The 25,187-nt window shown below is 34.1% G+C and overlaps 1 protein-coding gene across 4 annotated transcripts in view; it reads right to left on the minus strand.

Moving 5' to 3' along the window:
• Positions 1-25,187, minus strand: part of LOC123677938 (short transient receptor potential channel 4-like) — a 39,655-nt gene that overhangs the window by 4,534 nt on the left and 9,934 nt on the right. For 2 of the 4 annotated variants that reach the window (XM_045614674.1, XM_045614675.1), the window contains exon 2: positions 21,623-23,560. In XM_045614674.1, the coding sequence (XP_045470630.1) occupies positions 21,623-23,560 (1,938 nt within the window). Of the gene's footprint in view, positions 1-1,508; positions 1,659-21,622; positions 23,561-25,187 lie in introns of all 4 variants that reach the window. The other 2 variants (XR_006747159.1, XR_006747160.1) reach the window with 2 other exon arrangements.

The following is a 25,187-nucleotide window of genomic DNA, read 5'->3' on the forward strand; positions in this document are numbered from 1 at the left end:
GGTAGACGGGGAGGTCTGAACCCTATTGCAAAATTTTGATCAACGGTGCCAGATTTGAATTTCGCTGGAAACGGAGGGGCACTACGTCCGTAGATAAAGCTAAATGTTAAAGTGCTTTTCAGTCAGGTGCGTGTTACCCCGGAGCTCGGCGCACTCGAGCCTCACGACCTTGCTATAACTGGATCGCGCCAAAACCAAACTGTCAAGTGGAACGTAAACAAATCAGTGTTCAACAGCTGTCTCATACTTCAGAGCACGTTTACACGCTCACGCTCAACGCGCGTTTGCAAGTACATGCATTTTATTTGAAGCGTACACATGTCAACCAGCGTTTTTATGACGCACGCGTTGAACGCTGCGCCAGCGCTTTAAGATGAGCGCGCTTGCGCGAGTTCCAATGAATAAAATGTATCTAAATAATTATAGTCATCTCTCATTCTGACATAGATATGTAGTGTACATACCGATTTCAGGATCTTGTCTGTAAAACAGGTGTTAAAATCTAACGGCCTATGTAAAATACACCATTTATTGGTGTCCGTGAAGTTAGCACCCACTCTTTCGAAAATCAAGAATTTCTTTTTTGCATTCGTTAGTAACTCGTTAGTAACTATTTGTAACATAAAAATTTTCTTCTGTACCTCAAGGATAGTGGTAGAAAAACATCGCATTCCGCTGGGGTGCTAACTTCACGATTTTTTTCGATTTTTTTCGATTTTTTCGATTTTTCCCGGAAAAATTAAGATTTTTTTTTTTTGCATTCGTTAGTAACTCGTTAGTTACTCGTTAGTAACTATTTGTAACACAAAAATTTTCGTTTGTACCTCAAGGATACTGGTAGAAAACAGTTACTAACGATGAACTTCCAAAAAAAAAAAATATATTTTTTTTTGGAAAAAATTGAAAAAATCGAAAAAAAACGTGAAGTTAGCACCCCAGCGAAATGCGTTGTTTTTCTACCAGTATCCTTGAGGTACAAACGAAAATTATTGTGTTACAAATAGTTACTAACGAGTTACTAACGATGCAAAAAAAAATTCTTGATATTCGAAAAAGTGAGTGCTAACTTCACGGACACCATTTATTGCACATAATGGCAAATAAACATTCGACATCACGGCGTGTTAATGTCAAACGGGTAATGAATATTTTTTCCCCATAAGGCCGCATTAGATTCTCCATCATGCCAAACGCTTCATCGTTGGTCTATTTTGTATCAACAATGTCTTCGGTTCAGGTAGGTCTAATGACCTTTCTGTCAGCTTTTTGTTCAATGAAGAATTCTCGAATATACCTGAGTCACTGTTTTTACCATATGCACCTATCTCAACCCATACAAAACAATAGTTTACATCTGCTAGCGCCATTGAAATTAGTCAAAAATAATTTTTATAGTTATAATACATTGAACCTCTCAGGCTGGATTAACCGTATTATGTTTCCCGTCCAAGGCTCCCAAATAATTGGGAAACTTTGATTTATTTTCAATTATAGTGGAAATTTCATACCACTTTTCTTTCGTTGGTTCACTCATAACAATGGGTCTCAATTCTTTCCAAATAGTTTCACATACATATGGTATTATAGTGGCCGCAGTAGATTTGCCAATTCTAAAATCGTTGCTTAATATTCCGAGTGAACATCCTGTGGCCAAATATCTGAAAAAAAAACATAATACCTTAATAGAAAGCTGGTCAACTATTTCCAAAATCTGTTTTTTTCAGCGTCATCTCTGCAGAATGAATGGAAGAGTTTGAGAGAAAATTATATGAGAGAGGTAAAGAAAATGAAGTCTGTTAAGTTTGGATCAGGAGCTTTGATTAATTTGTTATATTCATTATAATAGACTATGTTTTCTATAGGCTTCTATAGCCAATAAAGTAAGTTCTGCCTTTCAAGAGTCCTGTCTTTGTATTGGTTCTGAGGACGAAAGATTTGCAAGTATTTTATAGCAAAGTTTGTCATGTAAAATTTTATCGGAACCAAAAGGAGATGACGATGAAGATATTTTATTTGTCGCTCGTTAAAGAGATTCAAAAAAATCCAGATTCATACCAAAATTGGTATTTATCTTTGCAAAACCAAAAATTTCATCCAAGAACCGTCATATAAAAATCATCGAAACCTGTTACCACAACGAAGCAATTACTGGTCACATGAGACAGGTATCACGATTATAGATCACAGCAATCTAGTGTTCCAAGTAATTTAGCACATTATAGTTATACTACAGCAATACTTCACCTCCTGTACCAACAAATGCCAGCAATGAATCGGAGTTATTCTTCGAGTAACGAACTGTTCTTTCTTTTCTTTAAATTTGAATTTTATATTTAAATTCAGTCTGTGTCTGGCTTTCATGCTGAACACATGTACTTATAATCTACGTTCTCATTGATAAGAATTTAAATTGTTAGCGAATAAATTGACAGCTGTTGAATAAAAAGATAAACAAAGAAAATTGACTCTAATATCTCGGCGAACGCTGCAAAATTTGAGGATTTCTATCTTTCTGAAATGTCTCAGATTAGCGGTACCACTTCCTACGGGACTTCGGAGGGAGATGAAGAAAAACAAAAAGATTTACAGGAAGGTACTTCCAAAAAAAAGAGAAAGAAGAAGACTATCAAAACTACTACTGCAAAGAAGAAAAATGAAAGCAAATCCCCAGATGTCATATTCAAACAACCACAACTAATAAGGGAAACAAATACAAATGAAAACAACTCTGAACACATGGAAATAGATAACATGAATAATGTGACATCAATAAATGCTACAGGAACAACACAAAAAACAACCCAACAACAAATAAATAACAATCCAACAAAAAATATAAACAAATACTTTTCACCAAGGATGAATGAAATTAAATTCACAGAATACTCCAATTTATTTTACATTATTCCTGAAAATAATGAAATAGATTGAATCCAAATGGCGATCATGTGGAACTCCAAATTTCCGAATTCAGAAGATGTTGTTCTGAAAACCAAATTGGGATTTCTTATAAAATCAAATAATGATAAAATGAAACTGGAAAAAGCCCTAAATGAATTAAAATCAGAAAAAAAAATTACAAGCTACAAAGAAACTAAAAACCAAAAACAAATAATCGAAAGAAAAGAACCTCAACAAACTTATTCAGTGGTTATAGCGTCAGTAGAAAAGAACATCAAGGATGAAGAAATAAGTCAACGTCTAACTACATTGGGAATACAACATCGATACTGTAAAAGAATTATCTCAAGAATACACAGTTCCCCAACAGGATACATTCGAATTATCACAGGAGAAATAAATGCATTTGAGACACTACTGAATAATGGTCTATTTTATATGAATCGACACTACATGGTGTTCCCCAGCCATGCACCAGAACCAACACCTATCCCCTGCAGCAAATGCTTGATGTTTGACCATACAACTGAAAATTGCAAAAGCCCACCTAAATGCTCAAAATGCCAGGGACCACATAAAATGTCCCAATGTAAGTCGACCAACACTCCAAAATGCACTTCTTGCAATGCTGAAGATCACTTAGCATGGTCCATAAAATGTCCCAATCATCCAAAGAAACCAATCGAAGGCATCCCAAACGTCAACGTTAAAAATATAAATGAAAAAACTAGAGAAATAGAAGATCTAAAGAAGAAAATGACAAGAATACATACCCACATAACAATACATGATGACATAGTAAATACATATTGCCGTAAACTCAACAAACCAAAAAACACCAATAGAAATGAACTCTTACATAAAATCAAGAAGAGGTTCATAAGTCAATATAATGTAGATACAACAGTGGTGTTTACAGGGAATAGATTTTATGTGCTGATGTTTGATTTGGAAGATCCAGAAGAACCCTCCCCAACTGAACCTATCAACAGCAAGAACAACAGTCAAATTCACGTCGACAATTAAACTGCTATACAACAACATAAACAGTTATATTCCAAAAAAACACTTGATTAACCATTTCATAGAACATAACAATATTTCATGCACAATGTTTGTTGAAGCAAAAATTAAAAATTCAGACAACACACAATACCGAAATTGGACAATACTTCAAAAGATTGGACACCAAATACAAAATACGAGAGGTGGCAGCCTTGTACAGTGTCATCCAAGCTTAAGATGTGGAAAAGCTAATTCACCAATAATCAACAATCCGCTGAATGAAGTCACCCATTTCTCTATACCATTCAAAAAAGAAAAATTACATATATTCCTTGTATATATTCACCCTTCATCCAAGATAGAAGAAAGTATCTTCATAAAAGCGTCCCTCTGCAAATATGCTATTATAATAGGAGACTTCAACGTGAACAAAGCCAAGAAACAACAAATCAACAACTTTTTGAAAAGCAAACAGTTCATCAAAGCTGAAACACCACCAACATTTTTGATGAATGAGAATGAAGATAGTACTCCTGACTTAATATTTTATACTAACAATATAAAACAGAATATTAAGCAAATTGAATTAACCCCCGATTTGGGCTCAGACCATCTGGCAATGGTTGTTGAGGTTGACCTGATTATGGAACCAAAAGAAGAACTGAAAAAGATTATACCTAATTACAGCAAATGCAAAATAGAAAAAGTAAACAAGGAAGTAGAAACATTCATTGAAGTGAACGAAAATGTACTTTTAAATGAAGAATATATAGAAAGATTCAACAATGCCTTATCCGATAGTGTAAAAAAACACACACCCATGATTTCAAGACATCCATTCATACACGAACTTCCTCCATATATCATTAAAATGATCAAATATAAAAGAAAAATGTACAGAGAATATCGTATAAGCGGAGACCCTAGTTTCAAAAAAGACCTGAATAATTACAGCAAAAATATTCACAAAATGATACAACAGTATAAAGAACATAACTGGATAACAATTTGTAATAAGATCAATGATTACAAAGGTAAAATATTTTTCCAAGAAGTCAACAAACTGTCTAGATATAAACAGAATTATGAAATTCCCACACTGGAAGATAATGTGAAAGAATATCAGTCAGATGAGGAAAAATGTGAATTATTTGCAAATCATTATCAGAACACCTTTAAACTGAATGAAGATGTCAACTTTGATAAAAATCATTTCGACAGGGTAAATAAATGGTATGAGAGTTATTTTAACAAGGCTAGTAACATCAATAGTGAGTCAATTGAAATTAATGAAGAAGATTACTACCAAATCCTTCATAAATCTAAAAATACAACACCAGGAGTCGACAACATCCCATGGTCCATTGTCAAAGCACTGAAAGAGAGTACACATAAGAAACTGAGGGAAATTTATGAGTATTGTTTGAATAACAGCATATTCCCTAAAATTTGGAAAACAGGTACTATAATAAATATACATAAACCAAATACAGATAACCGAAAAGTTGAAAACTACAGACCTATCACCCTGCTTCCAGTACTAGGGAAATTTTATGAAAAATTAATAAAGAAGGTGCTAGATGTACATATAAACAAACATATACCAAATTTTCAGTTTGGATTCAAGGAAAATAATTCAACAAACCATCCTCTCTCAATTTTCATATCTAATGTACAAAACTCAACCTTAGGAAAATCAAGATCTGCTGCCTTATGCTTGGACATCCAGAAAGCCTTTGACAGTGTGTGGCACAGAGGACTTTTATATAAGTTGAATGAAACAAAATGCCCTTACTACCTAATAAAGATATGTCAGCATTTCCTAGAAAACAGAAAACTAACTGTTAGAATAAATAATACTGTTTCCAACCACTTTAGTCCATATCAAGGCACACCTCAAGGATCTCCACTTTCGTCATCACTGTATAATTTCTATTGTTATGATATGTACACCAATCCATCTAAAAATCAATATCTGCTACAATTTGCTGACGACACAACATTGATAGTACATGAAAAAACAATACAAGGCTGTATACAAAACCTACAAGAACAAGTAAATACAATCACAACATGGTTCCACAAGTGGAGATTGAAACCAAATCCAAATAAGTCTCAGTTTATCATCTTTGATCACTTAATCAGCCCAAATTCACCATCTATAAATATCAATGGAATCAATATAAAACCGTCACCAACTATAAAATATTTAGGAGTTCAAATTGACAACAGATACAACTTTAATGCTCACACAAAGATGATAAAGAAAAAGACTATTTCCAGAGCCACATATTTTGCCAAATTAACATATAGGTCACAAGGAATCAACATACAAACCTCAGCAAAAATATATAAAGCAATTTGCAGGCCCTTGATTGAATATGCTCACCCACTGTATGCAAACTGCAAATCCAGAGCAATGAAAAATCTACAAGTAGCAGAAACAGCAGCCCTGAGAAAAATAACAAGAATGCGACATCCAAATAATATTCTACATAATCCCCCTAACCAACTTTTATATGAAAAGACAGGAATTGAACAGATAAATGAAAGAATTAAGAGACTCAACAAGAAGTTTCATTCTAAACTCATTGAACATCAGAATATAATTGAACAATACCATGACGATAGAATAAATAAGTCAACAAGAAAACACCCTACACAAACACTTTTAAAAATTTTGAATACCAATTAAATAATATTATATGTTATAAAATGTATTATATTTAAGTATAAAAAAAATGTAAATTAAAAGGCTGAAGGACCCTAGGTCGGTGGCCTTTTGTTCAACAATAAATATCAGTTACTACTATTTAAATTCATGTATTGATTGATGAATAAGTGTGTTCATTAATAAAAAACTAACCTTAGCGTAATTATGTGATTTTCTTCAGGTGAAATACAATATCGTACAGCCTATGTATCTGCTACGAGTTTATCGTTTGTAAGGGACAGTAACTCATCAAATGACTTGATAGATATTCTACAATAGTTGAAAAATTTGGGTTCGAATTGCCTCAACAGGATACAAAATTATGTACTAGCTTTCAATCAGCCTGTATGAAAAATTGGGTGGACCTAATATATCTGTCTTCTGTCTCGTCGTTACTGTCGTCGGTATAATATAAATATTGAAACTGTTTCAACTTTCATCTTTGACAAAAGTAGAACTCAAACAGAATACGGGCGTTCGAGGCACGCGCCTTCAACGCCTGGAAGCGCGCACCATGTGAACAGTATACAAATATCTATTGTACGTTCAACACGCTTTAAGCGTTTGTGATGTGGATCTGCCCTTATCGTATGTTCACATGACAAACATTCAACGCGCGTTGAACGCACGCTAAATTTTAGCATAGTGTTCACACGGTGGGCGCTTGCTAAGCGTTGAGTATGCGTTGCCGCACTAACTTCTGCTAAAAAACCTTCATTAACCGTTCGACACTAGCACGCCGATATGTCGGATGTACTTTTGGCATAATGTGCAATAAATTGAGTATTTTACATAGGCCCTGAACCTATTTTGCAGAAAATATCGTAAAATCCATATGTACACTACCCAATTATGTCAGAATGAGAGATGACTACAATTATGAAGATACCTTTCTTACCTCACCACTGGAAATCTAGTCTCAAATTATACCGAGCGTCCTGTGCAACAGGCGAAGGAAACATTGATTGTCTAGAAAGCAATTGTGCGAAATTGAGGGTATATATAAAAACATATTATTGGCGTACCCTCCTTCGATAGCCACCGGGGAGAAAAAGTGGACGTATATCGCCAAGATGGTTAATTTAAAATTTTTTCCTTTGCGTGACCTATAGGAGATATTGAATAATCAATTAAGGCAGGATTAATAAATCGGCCAAAAGAAGCATCTTGGGACGTCCTGTATAATGTGGAAGAGTGCCCTCCAAGCTGCAAGCTGTAGCGTTGAGATCTCCAAATCTCATTAATCAGCAGGAATATCAAAGATTCAAAATTAAAAAAATATTAAAATAAACTGCATTATAATGAATCAAAGCGGGATGTGTCATCAACGATTGCGTGAATTGAACTGACAGATTCAACTGATAGCTTATCTGGCAACTTCTTTCAGTAATAAACACATGGAGTGCGATTCTGTTTTTCCGTCCTCTCTGCCAATAGGGTGAAATTCACATATACATATAAATCACGCAATTTCAAAATAAATCCAATTTCAGTTTTATGGATTTGAAACATACTCCCTCCCCACAAAGAAACGCTAAAGGCGTGTCTTAAAAAAAAACAAGGCTACAACCATACCAATTAACAGATATGGTGGATCAACAAATTAAAGAGCGCTCAAAAAAGGTGAAGTTAATCAACCCGAAACTTTGCCTGCCTGATATGTGGTTATTGTGATGTTTTTAATTTAATGATTAGGTGTGAGTAGGAGTAGAAATTGGGTTTCCGTTTTTTTATTAGTATTGTTTTTGTATTTATTATGTTTATTATCTTTTGTATACCTCTTTTTCTATAGTTTTGTTGTTTTCCAACAATTTCTGTATTTTGAAAATAAAATTTTACTCTGTTGTTCTCTACATAATTTGTTCTATAATAATTTTGTTCATATAATATTTTTGTGAAAATTGACCTATTTACAGTTCATGTATTTTTGACTCTATTGTAATTTTTGCCATTTATTGTGAAAATTGACCTATTTACAGTTCATGTATTTTTGACTCTATTGTTATTTTTGCCATTTATTTTATTGTTTGTCCCTCTGCAAATATGCTATTATAATAGGAGACTTCAACGTGAACAAAGCCAAGAAACAACAAATCAACAACTTTTTGAAAAGCAAACAGTTCATCAAAGCTGAAACACCACCAACATTTTTGATGAATGAGAATGAAGATAGTACTCCTGACTTAATATTTTATACTAACAATATAAAACAGAATATTAAGCAAATTGAATTAACCCCCGATTTGGGCTCAGACCATCTGGCAATGGTTGTTGAGGTTGACCTGATTATGGAACCAAAAGAAGAACTGAAAAAGATTATACCTAATTACAGCAAATGCAAAATAGAAAAAGTAAACAAGGAAGTAGAAACATTCATTGAAGTGAACGAAAATGTACTTTTAAATGAAGAATATATAGAAAGATTCAACAATGCCTTATCCGATAGTGTAAAAAAACACACACCCATGATTTCAAGACATCCATTCATACACGAACTTCCTCCATATATCATTAAAATGATCAAATATAAAAGAAAAATGTACAGAGAATATCGTATAAGCGGAGACCCTAGTTTCAAAAAAGACCTGAATAATTACAGCAAAAATATTCACAAAATGATACAACAGTATAAAGAACATAACTGGATAACAATTTGTAATAAGATCAATGATTACAAAGGTAAAATATTTTTCCAAGAAGTCAACAAACTGTCTAGATATAAACAGACTTATGAAATTCCCACACTGGAAGATAATGTGAAAGAATATCAGTCAGATGAGGAAAAATGTGAATTATTTGCAAATCATTATCAGAACACCTTTAAACTGAATGAAGATGTCAACTTTGATAAAAATCATTTCGACAGGGTAAATAAATGGTATGAGAGTTATTTTAACAAGGCTAGTAACATCAATAGTGAGTCAATTGAAATTAATGAAGAAGATTACTACCAAATCCTTCATAAATCTAAAAATACAACACCAGGAGTCGACAACATCCCATGGTCCATTGTCAAAGCACTGAAAGAGAGTACACATAAGAAACTGAGGGAAATTTATGAGTATTGTTTGAATAACAGCATATTCCCTAAAATTTGGAAAACAGGTACTATAATAAATATACATAAACCAAATACAGATAACCGAAAAGTTGAAAACTACAGACCTATCACCCTGCTTCCAGTACTAGGGAAATTTTATGAAAAATTAATAAAGAAGGTGCTAGATGTACATATAAACAAACATATACCAAATTTTCAGTTTGGATTCAAGGAAAATAATTCAACAAACCATCCTCTCTCAATTTTCATATCTAATGTACAAAACTCAACCTTAGGAAAATCAAGATCTGCTGCCTTATGCTTGGACATCCAGAAAGCCTTTGACAGTGTGTGGCACAGAGGACTTTTATATAAGTTGAATGAAACAAAATGCCCTTACTACCTAATAAAGATATGTCAGCATTTCCTAGAAAACAGAAAACTAACTGTTAGAATAAATAATACTGTTTCCAACCACTTTAGTCCATATCAAGGCACACCTCAAGGATCTCCACTTTCGTCATCACTGTATAATTTCTATTGTTATGATATGTACACCAATCCATCTAAAAATCAATATCTGCTACAATTTGCTGACGACACAACATTGATAGTACATGAAAAAACAATACAAGGCTGTATACAAAACCTACAAGAACAAGTAAATACAATCACAACATGGTTCCACAAGTGGAGATTGAAACCAAATCCAAATAAGTCTCAGTTTATCATCTTTGATCACTTAATCAGCCCAAATTCACCATCTATAAATATCAATGGAATCAATATAAAACCGTCACCAACTATAAAATATTTAGGAGTTCAAATTGACAACAGATACAACTTTAATGCTCACACAAAGATGATAAAGAAAAAGACTATTTCCAGAGCCACATATTTTGCCAAATTAACATATAGGTCACAAGGAATCAACATACAAACCTCAGCAAAAATATATAAAGCAATTTGCAGGCCCTTGATTGAATATGCTCACCCACTGTATGCAAACTGCAAATCCAGAGCAATGAAAAATCTACAAGTAGCAGAAACAGCAGCCCTGAGAAAAATAACAAGAATGCGACATCCAAATAATATTCTACATAATCCCCCTAACCAACTTTTATATGAAAAGACAGGAATTGAACAGATAAATGAAAGAATTAAGAGACTCAACAAGAAGTTTCATTCTAAACTCATTGAACATCAGAATATAATTGAACAATACCATGACGATAGAATAAATAAGTCAACAAGAAAACACCCTACACAAACACTTTTAAAAATTTTGAATACCAATTAAATAATATTATATGTTATAAAATGTATTATATTTAAGTATAAAAAAAATGTAAATTAAAAGGCTGAAGGACCCTAGGTCGGTGGCCTTTTGTTCAACAATAAATATCAGTTACTACTATTTAAATTCATGTATTGATTGATGAATAAGTGTGTTCATTAATAAAAAACTAACCTTAGCGTAATTATGTGATTTTCTTCAGGTGAAATACAATATCGTACAGCCTATGTATCTGCTACGAGTTTATCGTTTGTAAGGGACAGTAACTCATCAAATGACTTGATAGATATTCTACAATAGTTGAAAAATTTGGGTTCGAATTGCCTCAACAGGATACAAAATTATGTACTAGCTTTCAATCAGCCTGTATGAAAAATTGGGTGGACCTAATATATCTGTCTTCTGTCTCGTCGTTACTGTCGTCGGTATAATATAAATATTGAAACTGTTTCAACTTTCATCTTTGACAAAAGTAGAACTCAAACAGAATACGGGCGTTCGAGGCACGCGCCTTCAACGCCTGGAAGCGCGCACCATGTGAACAGTATACAAATATCTATTGTACGTTCAACACGCTTTAAGCGTTTGTGATGTGGATCTGCCCTTATCGTATGTTCACATGACAAACATTCAACGCGCGTTGAACGCACGCTAAATTTTAGCATAGTGTTCACACGGTGGGCGCTTGCTAAGCGTTGAGTATGCGTTGCCGCACTAACTTCTGCTAAAAAACCTTCATTAACCGTTCGACACTAGCACGCCGATATGTCGGATGTACTTTTGGCATAATGTGCAATAAATTGAGTATTTTACATAGGCCCTGAACCTATTTTGCAGAAAATATCGTAAAATCCATATGTACACTACCCAATTATGTCAGAATGAGAGATGACTACAATTATGAAGATACCTTTCTTACCTCACCACTGGAAATCTAGTCTCAAATTATACCGAGCGTCCTGTGCAACAGGCGAAGGAAACATTGATTGTCTAGAAAGCAATTGTGCGAAATTGAGGGTATATATAAAAACATATTATTGGCGTACCCTCCTTCGATAGCCACCGGGGAGAAAAAGTGGACGTATATCGCCAAGATGGTTAATTTAAAATTTTTTCCTTTGCGTGACCTATAGGAGATATTGAATAATCAATTAAGGCAGGATTAATAAATCGGCCAAAAGAAGCATCTTGGGACGTCCTGTATAATGTGGAAGAGTGCCCTCCAAGCTGCAAGCTGTAGCGTTGAGATCTCCAAATCTCATTAATCAGCAGGAATATCAAAGATTCAAAATTAAAAAAATATTAAAATAAACTGCATTATAATGAATCAAAGCGGGATGTGTCATCAACGATTGCGTGAATTGAACTGACAGATTCAACTGATAGCTTATCTGGCAACTTCTTTCAGTAATAAACACATGGAGTGCGATTCTGTTTTTCCGTCCTCTCTGCCAATAGGGTGAAATTCACATATACATATAAATCACGCAATTTCAAAATAAATCCAATTTCAGTTTTATGGATTTGAAACATACTCCCTCCCCACAAAGAAACGCTAAAGGCGTGTCTTAAAAAAAAACAAGGCTACAACCATACCAATTAACAGATATGGTGGATCAACAAATTAAAGAGCGCTCAAAAAAGGTGAAGTTAATCAACCCGAAACTTTGCCTGCCTGATATGTGGTTATTGTGATGTTTTTAATTTAATGATTAGGTGTGAGTAGGAGTAGAAATTGGGTTTCCGTTTTTTTATTAGTATTGTTTTTGTATTTATTATGTTTATTATCTTTTGTATACCTCTTTTTCTATAGTTTTGTTGTTTTCCAACAATTTCTGTATTTTGAAAATAAAATTTTACTCTGTTGTTCTCTACATAATTTGTTCTATAATAATTTTGTTCATATAATATTTTTGTGAAAATTGACCTATTTACAGTTCATGTATTTTTGACTCTATTGTAATTTTTGCCATTTATTGTGAAAATTGACCTATTTACAGTTCATGTATTTTTGACTCTATTGTTATTTTTGCCATTTATTTTATTGTTTGTCCCTCTGCAAATATGCTATTATAATAGGAGACTTCAACGTGAACAAAGCCAAGAAACAACAAATCAACAACTTTTTGAAAAGCAAACAGTTCATCAAAGCTGAAACACCACCAACATTTTTGATGAATGAGAATGAAGATAGTACTCCTGACTTAATATTTTATACTAACAATATAAAACAGAATATTAAGCAAATTGAATTAACCCCCGATTTGGGCTCAGACCATCTGGTAATGGTTGTTGAGGTTGACCTGATTATGGAACCAAAAGAAGAACTGAAAAAGATTATACCTAATTACAGCAAATGCAAAATAGAAAAAGTAAACAAGGAAGTAGAAACATTCATTGAAGTGAACGAAAATGTACTTTTAAATGAAGAATATATAGAAAGATTCAACAATGCCTTATCCGATAGTGTAAAAAAACACACACCCATGATTTCAAGACATCCATTCATACACGAACTTCCTCCATATATCATTAAAATGATCAAATATAAAAGAAAAATGTACAGAGAATATCGTATAAGCGGAGACCCTAGTTTCAAAAAAGACCTGAATAATTACAGCAAAAATATTCACAAAATGATACAACAGTATAAAGAACATAACTGGATAACAATTTGTAATAAGATCAATGATTACAAAGGTAAAATATTTTTCCAAGAAGTCAACAAACTGTCTAGATATAAACAGACTTATGAAATTCCCACACTGGAAGATAATGTGAAAGAATATCAGTCAGATGAGGAAAAATGTGAATTATTTGCAAATCATTATCAGAACACCTTTAAACTGAATGAAGATGTCAACTTTGATAAAAATCATTTCGACAGGGTAAATAAATGGTATGAGAGTTATTTTAACAAGGCTAGTAACATCAATAGTGAGTCAATTGAAATTAATGAAGAAGATTACTACCAAATCCTTCATAAATCTAAAAATACAACACCAGGAGTCGACAACATCCCATGGTCCATTGTCAAAGCACTGAAAGAGAGTACACATAAGAAACTGAGGGAAATTTATGAGTATTGTTTGAATAACAGCATATTCCCTAAAATTTGGAAAACAGGTACTATAATAAATATACATAAACCAAATACAGATAACCGAAAAGTTGAAAACTACAGACCTATCACCCTGCTTCCAGTACTAGGGAAATTTTATGAAAAATTAATAAAGAAGGTGCTAGATGTACATATAAACAAACATATACCAAATTTTCAGTTTGGATTCAAGGAAAATAATTCAACAAACCATCCTCTCTCAATTTTCATATCTAATGTACAAAACTCAACCTTAGGAAAATCAAGATCTGCTGCCTTATGCTTGGACATCCAGAAAGCCTTTGACAGTGTGTGGCACAGAGGACTTTTATATAAGTTGAATGAAACAAAATGCCCTTACTACCTAATAAAGATATGTCAGCATTTCCTAGAAAACAGAAAACTAACTGTTAGAATAAATAATACTGTTTCCAACCACTTTAGTCCATATCAAGGCACACCTCAAGGATCTCCACTTTCGTCATCACTGTATAATTTCTATTGTTATGATATGTACACCAATCCATCTAAAAATCAATATCTGCTACAATTTGCTGACGACACAACATTGATAGTACATGAAAAAACAATACAAGGCTGTATACAAAACCTACAAGAACAAGTAAATACAATCACAACATGGTTCCACAAGTGGAGATTGAAACCAAATCCAAATAAGTCTCAGTTTATCATCTTTGATCACTTAATCAGCCCAAATTCACCATCTATAAATATCAATGGAATCAATATAAAACCGTCACCAACTATAAAATATTTAGGAGTTCAAATTGACAACAGATACAACTTTAATGCTCACACAAAGATGATAAAGAAAAAGACTATTTCCAGAGCCACATATTTTGCCAAATTAACATATAGGTCACAAGGAATCAACATACAAACCTCAGCAAAAATATATAAAGCAATTTGCAGGCCCTTGATTGAATATGCTCACCCACTGTATGCAAACTGCAAATCCAGAGCAATGAAAAATCTACAAGTAGCAGAAACAGCAGCCCTGAGAAAAATAACAAGAATGCGACATCCAAATAATATTCTACATAATCCCCCTAACCAACTTTTATATGAAAAGACAGGAATTGAACAGATAAATGAAAGAATTAAGAGACTCGACAAGAAGTTTCATTCTAAACTCATTGAACATCAGAATATAATTGAACAATACCATGACGATAGAATAAATAAGTCAACAAGAAAACACCCTACACAAACACTTTTAAAAATTTTGAATACCAATTAAATAATATTATATGTTATAAAATGTATTATATTTAAGTATAAAAAAAATGTAAATTAAAAGGCTGAAGGACCCTAGGTCGGTGGCCTTTTGTTCAACAATAAATATCAGTTACTACTATTTAAATTCATGTATTGATTGATGAATAAGTGTGTTCATTAATAAAAAACTAACCTTAGCGTAATTATGTGATTTTCTTCAGGTGAAATACAATATCGTACAGCCTATGTATCTGCTACGAGTTTATCGTTTGTAAGGGACAGTAACTCATCAAATGACTTGATAGATATTCTACAATAGTTGAAAAATTTGGGTTCGAATTGCCTCAACAGGATACAAAATTATGTACTAGCTTTCAATCAGCCTGTATGAAAAATTGGGTGGACCTAATATATCTGTCTTCTGTCTCGTCGTTACTGTCGTCGGTATAATATAAATATTGAAACTGTTTCAACTTTCATCTTTGACAAAAGTAGAACTCAAACAGAATACGGGCGTTCGAGGCACGCGCCTTCAACGCCTGGAAGCGCGCACCATGTGAACAGTATACAAATATCTATTGTACGTTCAACACGCTTTAAGCGTTTGTGATGTGGATCTGCCCTTATCGTATGTTCACATGACAAACATTCAACGCGTGTTGAACGCACGCTAAATTTTAGCATAGTGTTCACACGGTGGGCGCTTGCTAAGCGTTGAGTATGCGTTGCCGCACTAACTTCTGCTAAAAAACCTTCATTAACCGTTCGACACTAGCACACCGATATGTCGGATGTACTTTTGGCATAATGTGCAATAAATTGAGTATTTTACATAGGCCCTGAACCTATTTTGCAGAAAATATCGTAAAATCCATATGTACACTACCCAATTATGTCAGAATGAGAGATGACTACAATTATGAAGATACCTTTCCTACCTCACCACTGGAAATCTAGTCTCAAATTATACCGAGCGTCCTGTGCAACAGGCGAAGGAAACATTGATTGTCTAGAAAGCATTTGTGCGAAATTGAGGGTATATATAAAAACATATTATTGGCGTACCCTCCTTCGATAGCCACCGGGGAGAAAAAGTGGACATCGCCAAGATGGTTAATTTAAAATTTTTTCCTTTGCGTGACCTATAGGAGATATTGAATAATCAATTAAGGCAGGATTAATAAATCGGCCGAAAGAAGCATCTTGGGACGTCCTGTATAATGTGGAAGAGTGCCCTCCAAGCTGCAAGCTGTAGCGTTGAGATCTCCAAATCTCATTAATCAGCAGGAATATCAAAGATTCAAAATTAAAAAAATATTAAAATAAACTGCATTATAATGAATCAAAGCGGGATGTGTTATCAACGATTGCGTGAATTGAACTGACAGATTCAACTGATAGCTTATCTGGCAACTTCTTTCAGTAATAAACACATGGAGTGCGATTCTGTTTTTCCGTCCTCTCTGCCAATAGGGTGAAATTCACATATACATATAAATCACGCAATTTCAAAATAAATCCAATTTCAGTTTTATGAATTTGAAACATACTCCTTCCCCACAAAGAAACGCTAAAGGCGTGGCTTAAAAAAAAACAAGGCTACAACCATACCAATTAACAGATATGGTGGATCAACAAATTAAAGAGCGCTCAAAAAAGGTGAAGTTAATCAACCCGAAACTTTGCGTGCCTGATATGTGGTTATTGTGATGTTTTTAATTTAATGATAAGGTGTGAGTAGGAGTTAGGTAGAAATTGGGTTTCCGTTTTTTTATTAGTATTGTTTTTGTATTTATTATGTTTATTATCTTTTGTATACCTCTTTTTCTATAGTTTTGTTGTTTTCCAACAATTTCTGTATTTTGAAAATAAAATTTTACTCTGTTGTTCTCTACATAATTTGTTCTATAATAATTTTGTTCATATAATATTTTTGTGAAAATTGACCTATTTACAGTTCATGTATTTTTGACTCTATTGTAATTTTTGCCATTTATTTCATTGTTTGTTCTATCATCAATCTTGTACGATAATCACAATCTCTATTGTAGTGCCCTGAGGATGACTTTATAAAAGTCGAAACGTCGGCAACAGATTCATAGTGGTTCCGCTTATTTTGACCTTTTCCCAACCAACTTCAAGTTATAGTAATCAGTGAGGTCACAAAACATCATACAGATAATATTTTTTTTTCTCTAGCTCCATCAAATCATAAATGTCATCCTTTCAGTGGCCTATAGGCGATATCGAATAATAGTGGTTCAAAGTTCAAAGTTGGTACCCTGATCAGAGTAAAGATTAGCGCACTTTCCTCGTCGCGAAACAAATAGTTTTAAACACGCCAAAAAAACAGTAGTGCTCATGTCAGATGCCAATTCCAAATGCAAGGCTTTAGTTGCCACGCATGGACCGGAGAAGAGCACCTGAATGAAGTTATCCAATGGAGATTGAAAGAATTGTTTTCCCCCTTTCTGATTTCTTTTACGTATTAACTGATAAGATAGGTGTAGGAACCATAGGCGTGCCTGATATGTGGTTATTGTGATGCTTTTTATTTACTGATTAGGTGAGAGTAGGAGTTAGGTAGAAATCGGGTATCTGTTTTTTTATTAGTATTGTTTTTGTATTTTTTATTTTTATTATCTTTTGTATACCTCTTTTTTTATAGTTTTGTTGTTTTCCAACAACTTCTGTATTTCGAAAATAAAATTTTACTCTGTTGTTCTCTACATAATTTGTTCTATAATAATTTTGTTCATATAAAATTTTTGTGAAAATTGACCTATTTACAGTTCATGTATTTTTGACTCTATTGTTATTTTTGCCATTTATTTTATTGTTTGTTCTATCATCAATCTTGTACGATAATCACAATCCCTATTGTAGTGCCCTGAGGATGACTTTATAAAAGTAGAAACGTCGGCAACAGATCCATAGTGGTTTCAGTTATTTTGACCTTTTCCCAACCAACTTCAAGTTATAACAATTATTATAACTTGAAAAACATATTTTCTGTATGATGTTTTTTCTCTAGCTCCATCAAATCATAAATGTCATTCTTTCAGCAGAAAGAAAACTATAATTATGCCTCAAACTGAAATTATAAAAGGATTGAAGTTTTGAAATTAATTTTTTTATGAACAGTGTAAGAAATTCGGGACTAATTCATTTCATAGTTTTTTCATGCCGAATAAGAATGCATGAATTAAAGCTTATCTTGTTCTCAGGGACGGCGCGAGCAATTTCGGCGCCTGAAACAAAGAATTTTTCGGCGCCCCTGCTGAAAAAGTAACAATAACAACATACCCTACATACCCCTCCATCAAAAACATCACCTGCTCCGATGAAAATACAGAACTTTCTACTTCCGATGAAGAATCTAGTAATTGTGCTTAAAAAAAGTTAAATTCTAGTGAATGGAGAACATTTTATCATTATATTATTCTATATTTTAATATATAATATAATGTCGGGTTTTTTTTGAGGTTCTTTAATTAAATAAAACAGCTACTTACGCTGTAGGTATCTTGATTTATTCCTGGATTTCTATGACGCTTATGAACAATGCGTGAGTAATATATCTGATATTCACTTTCACAATACACAACGTACGATCGATGAAAAATTACATATCATAATACAAGATAGAAAGGGCGGTAGGGCATGCGAAGCATCGAAAACTAAATGGAATTAAAAACATGTGTTCCGCTGATAACATTTGGCATCAACCTCATGTTGTTTTTGAGAATCAAGACTAAATTTTTTTTAGAGATATGTAAAGGCGGCCACTGTTTCACCCCGAACGCTGGCCCTGCGTTCTGGTACCATATGTGCATTAGTATCGGTCAATGGAGTTAATAATAATAATAATGTTGCTTTTCTGACAAAGATGAAGAATATAATTATAATAGCTCCAATTTATTTCTTTCATTGAAGAACGTATAAGTTATATAATATTCATAAAATATTACAGTCACCAATGAAAAAAGTTCACTTCAAAATATAGGGTGTTTTTTATAGAGTTACACAAGTTTGAATCATAATAAAACAAAGAAATATATTGTTTGGATTCACTAATAATTGATATTTCTTGGTTCTAAATTATTTATATCGTAATTATAATAATTTTGAGTCTCTTGGTTTAATCTAATGTTTTACAGTTGATGTCGTACAGCGCAATTAATTCCATATGCGTTATCTTCCGCACAGAAGTCATATAACACATGTCTGTCTTATTAAGGCGGTCACATGCAGTGTACAAACCGCGCACAGAGTGTCACAAACTGAATATATATATTTCAATTTCAATGAAACGGGCTGTATTGGATGGAAAGTTCTATGATATCAATGTTCGAATGTGATTTCGGCCATGTGGCCGCCAAGGCTGGCTCGTACAAGACGCAAATTTTCGCAGCATTTGCGGCTTTATTTTGCCAATTCTACTTCAGATGATTCTGGTTTATCGATGTAACCCAATCTTGATGGACTATTTGCACCATTACGTGAAATTATTATTACATTAGTACCTAGGCTCCACAAATGTAATACATAAACCAATCACTACACCTATTCGGGAGACAGAGATTTGCTGAGGTTTTCATTTTCCATAAAGTGGGAGGACACAACCACTGCTGCTGCGAACGACTATAAATTGCTTTACTTCTCCTTCAATGATGTTTTGTGCTACGACTACATCTTCTTCAGTGCTCACCGTTCGGTGTCTCACGGGATGCACGAGAGGACAATGTTCAACCATAGATTATGTTTTATCAAATAGGGTCATAAATCCAACACAACTTTCAGACGTCCGAAGTTTGACATCAGAAGAAATAGGATCTGAACATTGAATCAATAACGGATGAAACAAGAAAAGATCTATATGAGAAGAGACTTTCCGAAAAAATCAGGGACAACCCAGTTGAGGTATCAGACGACGTCGAAAGGCTTGGGAAAAGGTCAAGACAAAACAGCGGTAAATCAGCAGAGGAGGCTCTGGGATATAGAGAAGTGAACACAACATCTAAATCATCCAATAAACACTGGACATCCTAAGGTGAGATCATTGGCAACAGAGAAAAGGCAGGCTTATCTCCGTTATAGAAATAACGAAACATAATTCAATCGATACTGAGAGATAAGAAACAGAACAAACACTAACATAAGAAAACTTAAAAATGAATATTGGAGAAAATTTACTGTAGATATGGAACACGATATGTAAGGGACACAAAAGAAGCTGTGCACTAGTGAGGGTCAATCAGAGGAAGTTACCCGAGGATTCTTCTTGTAATCAAGAATACAAAGATGAAATGATAAGCCAACAAATGTTGAAAGATGCTATAGCCAAATTGAAAACGAGAAAAGCTCCATGACCCGACAATTTTCCCAATGAATTGATTTAATACGGAGGGGAAGCACTGCTGATGGAACTAACAAAACTTTTCAACAGAATTATCAAAGAACAGAAGATACCTCGAGATTGGAAGAAAGGTATAATAATGATAATAAGAAAGGGATAAGAAAGTTACAGAAGATTATAGGGGAATAACCTTGTTGAATCCAACGATGAAATTGTTTACCAGAATCATGGGAGACTGTCCACTGTGGCATATCAGAGGAACAGCAAGGTGTCCGCAAAAATAGATCAACAGTAGATGCCACATTCATCAGATAGTGGAGAAATCCATCGAGTATGCTAAACCGGCCTTTATGTGTTTCATAGATCTTACTGAAGCTCTTGATAGAGTAAGGCTAAATGATGTACTACAAATAATGCGAAGCAAAGGTATTCAAAACAACTTAATGAATATAGTCAAAGATTTTAACTCTAACACAACAACACAAATCTCAGTAAACGGCAACCTATCCAAAGAAGTGCGATAGCGGCAGGGATTTGACAAAGTGACTCCCTGAGCCCACTACTGTTCAACTTAGTAAAGGATCGAATAATTGAAAATGTTAACAGAGCGGCCCCAGGCTATGGTTGAAATCGGAATGGTATATTTTGCTGACGATGCTGTTATTATTGTAGTAAATCGGAAATTCAATATAATATTCATTCATAACGATATAGTAGAATTGTGGATTTTAAAATATATTCGACAACGTAATCTAACCATGTTAGAGCCATGTAAAAATTGTGTTGACTCCCTCTATCTATGTTTATTACTCTAGGATGGCTAACCATAATGAAATGTCAAATCAAACTAAACAAAGAACAACAATCGGCTGTTAAATGAGTTGTCAAATAAAGCAGTGTTTGCCAACTCAAAGTTGTGAAACCTCTAAAAAAAACACCCTTTATAAATTTAAAAATGATTTATTTACCTTGAGCATCATTAGCAGAGAAGCTGGCTACCTGCTTGATTAAATTGAATCCAAGCTGGGTCGGAATTAGGTTCAAAGGAGGAGGCAGAGTAGACTGAATCATATATTCCAAGTAGAAGTCTGTCTTCCAGAAGGTCCATTCAGTATTCAAATTATCCAGGACTCTTTGGAAAGTGGAAGACATGGTGGCAATCAGCATATTCATTATCATCGTCATCGTCAGCATCTCGTAAACGGCGAAGCAGACGTATCCCATGTTTTCTGTGAAGTCATGGCTATTGATGATAGTGGTGTTTTCTTTCGGACCTGGTAGATTAGCAATTATCACATCGGCTGATTCTAAAGGTGACATTCCCAGCAGGCCCCAGAAGAAAGTCTTGAGAGTTTTTTGGAAATTAACGAACGAAGATACTTGTTGAGTTTTAATACCATTTTCGTCGACTTGAACCATACCATCATAGTATTGATAAAATCTGCACATAGCACAGGTAAAGGATATCAATATAATGATGAAAATTGTCAGGTACTTTGCAATGTCCGCACACATTTTACCCAGCGATATTTGAACTGGTCCCATGTAGTAGTTCAGCCTGCAGAAGAACATAAGTCTGAAGTATGCCATGACAGTTGCGACAGCGAAAGTTCCTTCAGATATCAGAACAGGATCCAACTGATTCCAATATTTCCTTTCCAAGTCCACTTGGTCATTCTTCTTGGCATCCCAATAGGAAGCAATCCAGAAGAGAAAGGTCAGAATAAAGAACATATTGGTTAATACAGCATGCCAATTCCATAGTGCTCTAAAATATCTTGAAGGTCCCTGAATCAAACACATTCTGAAGCAGTTCCACGTGTATCCAGCCACGAAAACGCAAATCACGGGTTCGAGCCCGCTGTTTGGGGGTTTTCTCTTCTGATTTTCCTTACTTATGTTGGATTCTAAGAATATTATCACTAAGAATACCAGATAACCTGCGGTGTGAGATATCATCTTATTCAAAGGTATTCTCCAATGCAAGACCAAAGGATGACTTGGTATGAAGATACACATCAGACAAATAAAAGGAAGAACGATTATCCTATATATTGGATATATCAGTTTGATAAGGGTAGGCTTGATGATATAATCATGCCAGTCACCTACCCAAGCTGCTTCCACCAACTGCTGAGTATTTGGATGTGCTACAAAGGATTTCTGTTTCAAGTCCATAGCCAGGACCAGTCTAGGAAACTGATAATTATTCGATGGCAAACCCCCCGTCTGCGTCAATATAATCTCCATTTCCGTAGTGCTTCTACAACATGCTATTAGTTCTACAGCAAAATCACTGATAGCATCTGCTAATTCTTGATATTGATCTCTGAACTCCACCACTAACCAAGCACAAAGTCTGAGTTCTGCACAAAGTTGAAAAGCAGTTAGTATGGGGTCATTAGTAGAATGACAAATGAAAGCTGGGTTGGTTATAGCTTTGTATAAGTCCAACCTGAGAGTTTCAGCATGTAACAGATCATCCCTTTCAAGATGAAGAATACAATCATCACATCTACATTTCGGAGAATGTGGTTTTGCTATAACATGACCTCTTTGTATCAACATCTCAATAATTTCAAAGTGACCTTCTTGCGCAGCCAATATTAATGGTGTCATGTAGTCTGGAAAATCGGAACTATGTGTCACACCTACGAACTCCAAGCTGGGAGCGGTAGAATGGAGTTTTTCCAGTAAGAGCTCCACTATTTTCAGCTGGTTATCACGTACTGCATGCAGTACTGCATCTCCTATATCTATACCATTTTGAGAAATGAGAAATTCCACCATATGATCATTTCTGGTTTGCACAGCTACGAGGAGTGCTGAGACTCCTTGGAAATTGACACAGTTGATGTTGAAGTCGAGGTTGTTCTCCAAAAATTTTCTAACATCTTCAACGTCACCTGAAAAGTATATTTATGTTGTTAGTGTTTCAAATATATTTGGCTAGACCAAATTTACAAAGGAATTTTGAATCGTCCAGTGATATAAATGATTGGTAAGAATAGTGTATATATGCAGAAGGTAGCAAAATGCAGTTCCTAGTTTCGAACAATCACTAAAAGAGCTCCAGACTGAGCGGACGGGTGAAAGTAAGTTCTGTTCGAATAATGCATTCTACACATTTTGAAAGATTTTTTTCTGAAGTTCCAAAAGTCCAAAAAATATTGAATGACATGCTACGTGACAAAATAATCATGGGCATCGAACCTTCCAACCTGAGAGAAAGACTTCTACAAGCGGAAAATTTAAATATGAGGAAAACAATATGCAGGGTGTAACATGAGTGGTTGGCCATAGCCTAGTGGTGAATACAGGTCGTCCAAGGCTTTCAGAAAAGTGGCTCGTTGTGTATCCAGACTGTTAGTTTCGTAGTTACAGGGTAGAAATACAAATTGACCTTAATTTGTAACATCCATAACTTGGAAATCAGCAGTCCGATTTTTGTTTAAATTTTGTGGGTATCTTCAGTTCATACAACCCTTCAAAATGTTTCTTGTTATTTTAATATTTCTGAGGCAGTAGGTACTTAGATTATTGAGTTTTTTCCTTATTTAGACTTCGAAATCTACATTTTTTACATATTTTAGGAGAATGTCGTTATTGACATGGAAAAATGCATTATTAAGTGTAATGAATTCAATTTTCAATTTAAATGGCACACTTTTTTGAAATACTAGCAAACGAAACAATTCATGTTTTTTGTAACTTTTATAAAATACGGTCCTGTTTTCATTTCTCTCGTGATGATATTTGATGTTTTCAGCTGAGATTGTAAATTTTAGCTAAAGCTTTCTATTTAATTTTTCTTCATTCTAGAATCCTATTGATTAGAAGTATGGAGTATGCTTGATCAAACTGTGAATTCTTTTGAAACTAGAAATTAAATTCAAAACTAAATTACGTAACCATCCCAGAAAATGTAAACTGTTAGTGGTTGTGCTTTACAGAAAAAATAAATTAGTATTTACAATTGACTTTTAAATGAGATTTAAACCTATTTATTCCAATAAAGCCACTCTGAAGCGAAAGAGAAAAGAAAAGTGTACCAATTCAGTCAGGAATTTTATGTTTATGTATGAGCCAGGACGATTTGTACAAGCGACAAGCCGGTTCTGGTTTTTCATTTGGATAAGTCAGAAAAAAAAAAAACTCAAAAAGCTTATGTTCTTCTAGCTCCTACAGTTCCCGAGATACCTTCACTAGACAACGTTTGTAACTTTATTTCCGCAAAATTTGGACATAAATTTATATTACTTTCAATCTTTTCAAAATGAATTTCCATCGAGTAGAAAACAGAACAATGAGACATAAATGAAAATTATATAGAAGGGATAATGATGGGTGGGACTTGTTTGAAAGCTATGAAGAATAAGTAGGGGTGTGTCCTTATAGTTCTTCTTTGCTTATATAGGGTGTTTCCAAATTCGACGTGAACCTTGGAGGAGGTGTTAGTATCACTCATTTGCTATCGTTTGAGCCGTATTTATTGATAATCGAAAATCAACAGTTTCCGAGATATTTGAGTTC

This window comes from Harmonia axyridis, chromosome 4 (assembly GCF_914767665.1).
Source record: "Harmonia axyridis chromosome 4, icHarAxyr1.1, whole genome shotgun sequence".
In the NCBI taxonomy this organism is placed as follows: Eukaryota; Metazoa; Arthropoda; class Insecta; order Coleoptera; family Coccinellidae; genus Harmonia; species Harmonia axyridis.